At 40.4% G+C, this 9032-nt stretch overlaps 2 protein-coding genes across 5 annotated transcripts; both read left to right on the forward strand.

Annotated features, from left to right (window-relative positions):
* The first annotated feature begins 232 nt into the window (after nt 1–232).
* Nucleotides 233–3619, forward strand: pars2 (prolyl-tRNA synthetase 2, mitochondrial). Of its 4 annotated transcripts, none has more exons than XM_034584109.1 (4): nt 233–397; nt 858–1203; nt 1982–2227; nt 2316–3619. In XM_034584109.1, the coding sequence occupies exons 1-4, from the start codon at nt 315–317 to the stop codon at nt 3195–3197; spliced, it is 1557 nt and encodes a 518-aa protein (XP_034440000.1). In that variant the 5' UTR covers nt 233–314; the 3' UTR covers nt 3198–3619. The 4 variants fall into 4 exon arrangements, with proteins under 4 accessions (XP_034440000.1, XP_034439999.1, XP_034440002.1 ...); XM_034584108.1 differs by having other exon boundaries at nt 233–392; nt 853–1203; XM_034584111.1 differs by having other exon boundaries at nt 233–392.
* A 924-nt stretch (nt 3620–4543) lies between these two features.
* Nucleotides 4544–9001, forward strand: ttc4 (tetratricopeptide repeat domain 4). The gene is given in 11 exon segments (XM_034584113.1): nt 4544–4837; nt 4936–5053; nt 5544–5560; nt 5562–5706; nt 5817–5894; nt 6101–6225; nt 6320–6406; nt 6707–6942; nt 7875–7959; nt 8332–8414; nt 8714–9001. Coding segments are annotated over 11 exon segments (1191 nt in total). The 5' UTR covers nt 4544–4726; the 3' UTR covers nt 8820–9001.
* Nucleotides 9002–9032: the final 31 nt, after the last annotated feature.

Below are 9032 nucleotides of genomic sequence, written 5' to 3' on the forward strand. Positions count from 1 at the left end.
CTTGGTTCTTCTCTCTAAACCCACCTGATCAGAGGGAATCCAGATGCTCCTCATCAACACAGAACCTCCCTGAGAATCATCAAGGTTTCTGTATTTCTTAAAAAAAAACTAACGAACTTAATTTGTAGTTTTCAGTAAATGCAAATAAACAGAGTAAAATTTAATCTCATATTTGAACAGTTATGGTAAAAACTGCTCCGCTCCTCCGCTCCTGCAGGTGGCGGTGTGAGCTTGAAGCGACCAGTATATTGAGCGTGTGGAAGGAGACAGTGCAACATGGAGCAGGGACCCTCCATGTTTATCACTTTCTTTAAATGACACTTTTAACTCGTTTACCTTCATTATATTCTATAACATTCTGGGAACAACAGACGCGAGTTATCGGCCGTGAGGTGAGTCTCACTGATTTGTTGTGTGCTAACTGAGGAAGCTAAGCTAAGCTAAGCTAGCTAAACAAACCACATGCTGCCTGAGAGGAACTTGTATTGACCTTGACTTCAGTTATATACAGAGACTAAATTCAAGTCAAGTCAAGTCATCACTTACATAATATATATGTTTGTTTAGATAATATATATATGTTTGTCTCAGTTGTAAAGATGATGTCAGAACCTTCACTTTGGGTAAAGTTACACCCTAATAAGAATATACTCCATTATAAGTAAATACATGCAGCTTTTTAGAGGAGTGAGGCCTGATCCAAGGAAGAACCCATTAGGTTTGGGAGTAGATCTGGATAAAGAGGCAGATCCAGTCATTTCTTTGTCACTTTCTCTAACAGTCAGTGTGTTAGTCTTGGTATGTGAGCGTTGTGCCCTCTGAGCTTCTTCCTGGTGACCTCTTGTCTCACCTCATCTCTGCAGCACAGTTGGACCTGTCATGGAGCCTGTCTTGCACCAGTTGTGCCCAAGGGTGTTCCAACGCCTCCGCAGGACCTTAATCCTTCCGAGGAGGAATCACTCAGACTGTGCTGAACACAACACCACTCCTGCCTCCGCTCGGTACGGACACACCAGACCCCCACTCCTGGTGTCACGCCTCTACCAGCCATCAAACCTGCGCGATGTGGGGCAGGACAGCCGGCTGCCAAGAGACATGACTTGTAAGAGCCAGAGGCTCATGCAGCAGGCGGGGCTCATCCACGCGTCCAACCCAGGGTGTTACTACTACCTCCCTGCCACTGTTCGCTCCATGGAGAAGCTGGTGAGACAACGTGTACATTTCGTTAGAGGAATGAAGGGAATATAGAAAACTACCCTGGGTCATCTTGAGGTTCCATGTTGACAAAGATGGTTCATGAAAGAGCTTCTGACATGAATACGAGACCCCGCAAGACGAGAGTGGTGAAAAAGAGAAAATACACAAATTAATCGAATTATGAATCATATCTTTTCTCTTCTGGTATAATTTCTATTCTATACTGTTACTTTTGTGAATCAGATTTTGACATATTCCCATCTTTTATTAGAACTTGATAATAATGTCTTTAATTGTTGCTCAGTTAAAATAAGATGTGTAAGATAGAACTTTATTAATCCTAATGGAAAGTATAAAATAAGATGAATTGAAAGACCAGCAGCTACTCTAGCAAAAAAATCGAAATAAATCATTAATATATGATACCTAATTTCTATTTAAGACCTCACAATATCCATTACTATAAATAAGAGTAGGGTTTCCCAAACTGTTGACCCTTTAAAACAAAGCAATTGTCTGCGTAAGGCCGTTTTGTAACAATTTGTCTCCAAGTTGTGAACAGTAAAGAGTAATTTGCATCCTCATATTAATTTATCAGAATTTTTAGTGGCCTAAGGAATTAGGTTCCTACTATAATTCATTAGAAAACATAAAGAACAAATTAAAACAATATCTAAAAAATAGCTTTGTGTTGCAGGAAAATGTTTTGGGGGGATTCAGGGATTGTGTATATATTTCCATTTTGGTTGTATATAATGTGAAACCTTCTGTCTTTGTTGAACAGGTGAGAGTGATTGACCAAGAGATGCAGGGGATCGGTGGACAGAAGATGGACATGCCCAGTCTGTGCTCGGCTGATCTCTGGAAAACCAGTGAGCGCTGGGACTTGATGGGAAAGGAGCTGTTCCGTCTGAAAGATCGTCATGGAGGCGACTACTGCTTGGGTCCCACGCATGAGGAGGCGGTGACGACTCTGGTTGCTCACCAGGCAACTCTCTCCTACAGACAGCTCCCTTTGCTCCTTTACCAGGTGAGCTTTCATCCTCTTATTATCTCCAGAGTGTTTGTGTCAGTAGGCTGTACTTAAACATCTGGATTGTTTTTTTTGTATATAACAGATTACCCGCAAATTCAGGGATGAGCCGAAGCCAAAGTTTGGTCTTCTTCGAGGGAGGGAGTTCTACATGAAGGACATGTACTCATTCGATGTGAGTGAAGAAGCTGCGTACCAGACCTACGAGTCTGTGTGCCAAGCATACACCCGGCTCTTTTCCCGGCTGGGCCTGCGTTGTGTTCAGGTGCAGGCGGACACAGGAAATATCGGCGGTAAACTCTCCCATGAGTTCCAGCTGCCGGCAGACATCGGCGAGGACCGGCTTCTAGTCTGTGGGAACTGCTCCTTCTCTGCTAATGTGGAGACCCTGTCATCAGACGGAACTGACTGCCCACAGTGTAAAACTGGCACTCTGGTAGAGTCGAAGGGTATAGAGGTCGGCCACACCTTTTACCTGGGGAAAAAATACTCTCAATTATTCAATGCCACCTTCAGCAACGCCCAGAACAAGCCCAGTGTCGCTGAAATGGGCTGCTTTGGTCTTGGAGTAACCCGTATTCTCGCTGCAGCCATTGAGGTGATGTCAACAGAGGAGGGGATCCGCTGGCCGGGGCTCCTCGCCCCTTACCAGGTCTGTGTTCTACCTCCAAAGAAAGGCAGTAAAGTGGACGAGGTGGCTCTCTTAGCTAATGAACTGGTTCACGCTTTGGGAGAGGCTTTGCCACGTTTGAGAGGTGAAGTGGTTCTTGATGACCGTACACAAATGACTATTGGAAAGAGGCTGAAGGACGCCAACAGACTGGGCTACCCATATGTTATTGTAGTCGGGCAGGGCGCATTAGAGGACACTCCCAGGTTTGAGGTGATCTGTCAGCAGACAGGTGAGACGATTTTTCTCAGTAAAGACGGTCTGTTAGATCTACTGGGAAGAGTGGAAACTGTATGAATCACGTGGAAATAAATGTTTTTATTGTGTGTATTTCTACCAATGAGCTGGAGGGGGAAAAAGAAAAGGTACATTGTATGTGTTGGACTGGAGGGTGATTTCACAAAGTTTAAAACCTATAATACTTATTGACATTGCTGATTGGCAAATAAGTCAATGTCACAATATAAGCTTTGTAATGATATGATATGAATTTGCATCTGGTTACCATGATTTAAGAAAGTCTGAGTTTTGCTTTCCTTCTTGGCTTTTCATGTTCTTTTGCCAATAAAAACACAAGATGTGGACAGAAATTATGATAATTTGCTATGTGTTTTAATATAATATGATATACAAATGTAGCAATTGTACAAATCAATGCTGTAAATACAACCATGTCAGGAAAGACAATTAAATGCACAAAATCAAACTACATATTTCCATTAATGGAAGAAGCTCTCAGGTCCTTTATTGACCGTAAGTAGAAGTTGCAGTAAATACCTCATCACAAGGGAAATGGTAACAACACGTCACATTTTCATGAACCAATGAATGTGAAAAATATCAACGTGTAGCCGTCAAATAAGGAGATGAAGTACAAGTCTTCGCTTTTGAATTTAGTTCAATTTAAAAGTCGTGTAGTAAAGTGCAATCACGTCAGAATGTTCATTCCAACAGTTCATCTTCAAAAGTAGGAGGATTGTCATTGGTGGAAGAAGAATTAAAATCTGAAAATTTCTAACGTGCCTAAAACTACATTATATAAATAATAGAAAACAAAAAAGTAATTGATTAACTGCTACAGTACAAGTAGTGTACTAATGTCTGAGATCCGCCGTGTTCGCAATCTCATTTACTACTGTACCTGTGCACCAATGTCTATGATCTATACATTCTCATAGTATTCATCAACACTGATAAGCAGAATTTTTAATGGTAAAAATATCTATCACATTATTTTCTGTTGGGTAATTGTATATGACAACAGATTACAAATACAACAGAAAACATAAAAATTAGCTTCTATAGCGAACTCGGGCTCATTTAGAGAGTTTTGTGTGTTGATCAATAAACACTGTTCTTATCAAATGAAATAAATGTGAAAAGGGTAATTTACTTTATTTATTACATTTTTAACTCTTAATCTTTTAACTTATAAACATATATCTGTGTTCCTAAAGGTGCTATATGAATACAGCTCGTTTTATTATTATTATTATATAACTGACCCTGACTCATTTAAGTATTTTGCTTGTTGATTAATGAGAAATGTCAACATCAAATAAACAAACAAATTAAATTATTATTTTGTATTTTCAACTTTCGTCGAGGAGGAAGTGGAACCGATGTTTTAGTCACAGTTTCCTCACGGACGGTCGTGTGTGAAGCACCAGTAGAACCCATGTGTAAACAAGCGGCTCTCACCAGTAACACGATAGAACCATTACACACGGTGGGTGAGAGGCAGAGACATCACGTCACGGTTCATTTAAAAACCGTAAAGAACCAAACAAACCTGTGTTTAGAAAAAACAGACGTTGACGGGAAAAATGGCGTCTTCAGCTAAACAATGTGAAAGCGACGACGACATGGACGAGTTCATGGAGAAATTCAAGACCATGGAATATAAAAACGCCTTCAGCAAAGACAACTGGGAAGAGGTAACACTCCCAGTTAGCATGTCCGTGTTGTTGTTAGCTACGAGGCTACATTTGTGTGTGTGTATGTGTGTGTTCATCTCAGTGTCTGTCTCCTCCAGGAGTTTGACAAAATTCCCATGTTCATGAAATCAGTGCCCGATGAGATCGACCCACAGAATTACCCGGAACTGGCCAGTATCCAGTCCATCATCCACAGCGAGGACAGGTCTCCAGAGGGTGAGCGGAAGATCTGCAGGGATACACACAGCAGGAACACTTCCCTTTGCTAGAAGAATCAATCAATCAATCAATCAAATTTTATTTGTACAGCCCATATTCACAAATCACAGTTTGTCTCATAGGGCTTTAACAGGGTGTGACATCCTCTTCCCTTAACCCTCAAATGAAGAGAATAGAGTGGAATCAAATCAGAGGAGGTTTCTCTTGAATAGAGTTTAAATGTCAGGGATAAAGTTGAAATATACTATTTTAAAAATGTCAATCAATCAATGTGTTTGTGTTTGTACAGCAGTTGTCATACAAACAAAACGTAACACATGGTGTCTATTATTGTTTTGGACATTTTCACCTTATTCTTGTTTCCTTTGGTCCAGTTTCACTTTGTCCTTCTTTTAATAAATCTGTCTCTAATGCTCCCCCGTAGCTTTAAGCTCCTGCAGCCGTGTTCACTGAAAACTCTCTAATGGCCGAGTTCATTTCTCCCCAGAACAAGCGCAATCTCTGAAAAAACGAGGGAAACGAGTTCTTCAAGGAGAAGAACTATAAGAAGGCCATACTGGCGTATACAGCCGGTCTGCAGAAGAAGTGTGGGGACCAGGAGCTCAGCACGGTTCTTCACACCAACCGTGCTGCAGCACACTTTTATCTGGGTGGGGGTTTATTATTTATTCACCATACACTTACAGTCACAGCTGTTTTTATCTCTAGCATCAGGGACATGGGTTTGTTATGCATCTTATTGTCTTTTCATTTCTTGCAGGTAACATGCGCTCTGCCCTGAACGATGCTGCAGCTGCAAAGAAGATCTCACCAGACCATCTGAAAGCCTTGATCAGAGGTGTGTCACACATGTACACAAGTTTGGCGCGTGGTCTAAAGGAAAGTTTAATTTCTCGAAATCAGCTCAACTACTCAAACACTTTTTGAGTTTTTATGACGACTGAAGGTTTCCACGGGTTCTCTTTCATGTTTGGAAGGGGGAGGGCGAGGACATGTTGATCATAACAAACTGTTAGAACGTAATATCTGCATGTGTTTATGCAGGAGCCCAGTGTTGCGTAGAGCTGCGCAACTTTTCAGAGGCCGTCCAGTGGTGCGACGAGGGGCTGAAAGTTCATCCCACCGACAAGAAACTTCAGGAGCTGAGAGCTGCCGCAGATAAACACAGGGTACAGTCACTGCGGAGTTCGGAGGGGAGGCTGTTTTATTTATTCTGACTCTGATCTCCGTCTCACACAAAGCCTTGTTCATGTGCTTCACTAGAGGGCAGTAGAGAGAGATGCCAGGAAGGCCAAGGTGAAAGAGAAGAAGTTGCATGGCGAGAAACAAGCTCTTCTGGCAGCTATAAAGGTATGTTAACTAGAAACCTGATCTCCATTCATCCTTTCACTCCTACCTCAGCCTCTGATCAGAGTAATTACGTTTTGAGAACCAGAACTATTTGAAAATGTGTATTTATTTAATGTGACTATTTAAGATAAATGAATAAGGTTCACTTTTGATCGATAATGAAGCGTCTTGTGGAACATTGGATAATTTATTACACCTGAAACAATCAGTCAAAGCTGAGACTTCTTCTGCCTCAAATAACGTTTTTTGGTGCCAGATCTAGATATAAGAGTCGGTTGCATATTTTTGTGCTTTCTGCAGGATCGCGGCATCAAGCTTCTCCAGTCTGCGAAGCGGTGCGGTCCCAAAGATGAGCGTGAGGATCAAGGCTCCCCTGCAGTGATGTCACAGCTGAGTCTTGACGGCCTCAGCTCCCAGGAGGCCACGGGCCATCACGTGTTCCAGGACGAGCAGGGCTCCCTGCACTGGCCCGTCCTCTTCCTGTATCCTGAACACCAGCAGACCGACTTCATCTCGGCTTTCTGCGAGAGCAGCTGGTAAAAGATCCTCTCCTTCAGTTTTTGTCCTCGTCCCGACTGGATTTTGATATTTCTGTGCTGATGATATGAAACAAGTTCTACCTGAATTTATTGGGCCCAGCTGGTAAAATATATTTTCATTCTGCAATGTTTTTAGTGTCTAGATTTTTTATAATAAATGGATCAGATCAGTCTTATTGTAAAACTACAAAAAATTAGCTAATGTAATCAAACTTCATAATAACGAAACAAAAGTTTTTATAACAGAAAATGTAGCTAAACTTTCTTTTCAAGAAAACAGAGTTAAAATAGAACAATAAATTCCTGAAAACAGAACATATTGAATGGGTAAGTTTGTTAAAACAAGAAATATTTAAAAATTTGACAAAGCAATGTTAATCAATCGAAAGAAAAGACAATGTTAAGATTAATTAAAAATAATTTCATTTTTTAATATGCAGTGGGAGTCAATTCCTACTATATATTATTTATTTAGTTTTTTTTTATTTAGGTGGATGTTGCTATGTAACTTACATTACTGTCTCCTCTCTACTTGTGCTACTATTGTATTGTAATTGTCACGTGTGCCATAACTTTATTCTAATATCCAAGATACACAAATTTATATGAATCAAATATATTAAAACTACATTATTTAGTGATGAGTTTAGTTTATTGAATTGAAAAGACAAGGAGGGAACGCAGCCCTCTGCCAAGGCTAACTCTCTATCTCGCCCAGTTTGAAAGTGTAAATCCTGGATCGGCCCGTTTATCCAGACCTGCTCCACATTGTAATGCTTCTCTCCTCACTCACGTCCCACCTCTCAACAAAATGTCATGAAAATCGGTTTGGGTAGTTTTTGAATAATCTTGCTGAGATAAACATAACCTCCTTGGCGCAGACGGCAAAATGTACTGAATTGTTTTTATTTGCTTTGACCTTTCAACAGTATCGTTGATCACTTGACCGTCATGTTTGGAGAAGAACTCCCCCCCTGGGATGTGGACAGAAAATACCTCCCGCAAAATCTGCAGGTTTGTATTTCTGGCATCACAGAGCAGTGTCGCTGCACGTAACATACAATTCAGTTCTTTCCTTGTTTCTTTTCAGCACTAGAAATAACAGCAATATTTCAAACCATCATAATGAATAATTAAAGATACAGTGGCAATAATATTGTTTTGTTTCTTAAATGTTTCTCTTTTTCTTGTCAACAATAACAGGACTGCTTTGTTTCTCCATATTCCACCTTTTTTCACCATGGAGATTAATAGTTCATCTACTGTTTTCTTATATTTACAAGTAATGAACAGCAATAAATAGTCCAATGACCAAAAGAGGGGGCTGTTATGTCAATAAATTAAATTAAATAATCAATATTCATTCTAATTCTCTTCACTTTCTAGCTGTACTTTGAAGATGAAGAGAAGGAGACACTTTACCAAGTAAACCCAGAGACGCCACTGTTAACAGTGTTGCAGCATAAAAGGTAAATCCACTGAGACGATGTGTGTTTGTAGTTTGAGTGACACCTGAGTGGGGGGGGGGGGTCAGGCGTATCCGTCACATGGTTGATGTGTTTCCAAAGAAAACGTAGTAATGTGGCTGTAGCCTTAATTTAAAGGGACTCTACTTATTCACCTCTGTAACTTTGGGGCCTTTGTCTTTGCAGTAACCTAAAGATTAGCAGACTTTACAGTTTGCTGTGTGTGTGGTGTTCGCTTGTATCAGGAAACTTCCTTCACACTCTCAATGTTGTTTTCACAGTCTTATCCGTTCTGTTTACAGGTTTTTTGTGAAGGCAGGAAGTCCCAGCTTCATCGTTTTGGTAACGGGATCATCGTTCATGAAGCAGTTTATAACGGGCAAGAAAGTACGAGGATTGAAATTGTAGATTAGTCTTCAAATCTCTGAATTTTTTAGACACAAAGTTATGTTTCTTTTAACCCTCAAAACACTTCCGTTGTTTAAGAAAAAAGGCACCAAGGCAAATATGTGTATGTGTTTGTGCCTCGTTACACTGTACGACACAGAATCTCAGTGTAAATGAAATAAATGAATTATCTAAGAGCCAAACTTGTAGATTCTTTCTTGATTGGTTATTAAT

The sequence above is a fragment of the Hippoglossus hippoglossus genome, chromosome 4 (genome assembly GCF_009819705.1).
Source record: "Hippoglossus hippoglossus isolate fHipHip1 chromosome 4, fHipHip1.pri, whole genome shotgun sequence".
Lineage (NCBI taxonomy): Eukaryota > Metazoa > Chordata > Actinopteri > Pleuronectiformes > Pleuronectidae > Hippoglossus > Hippoglossus hippoglossus.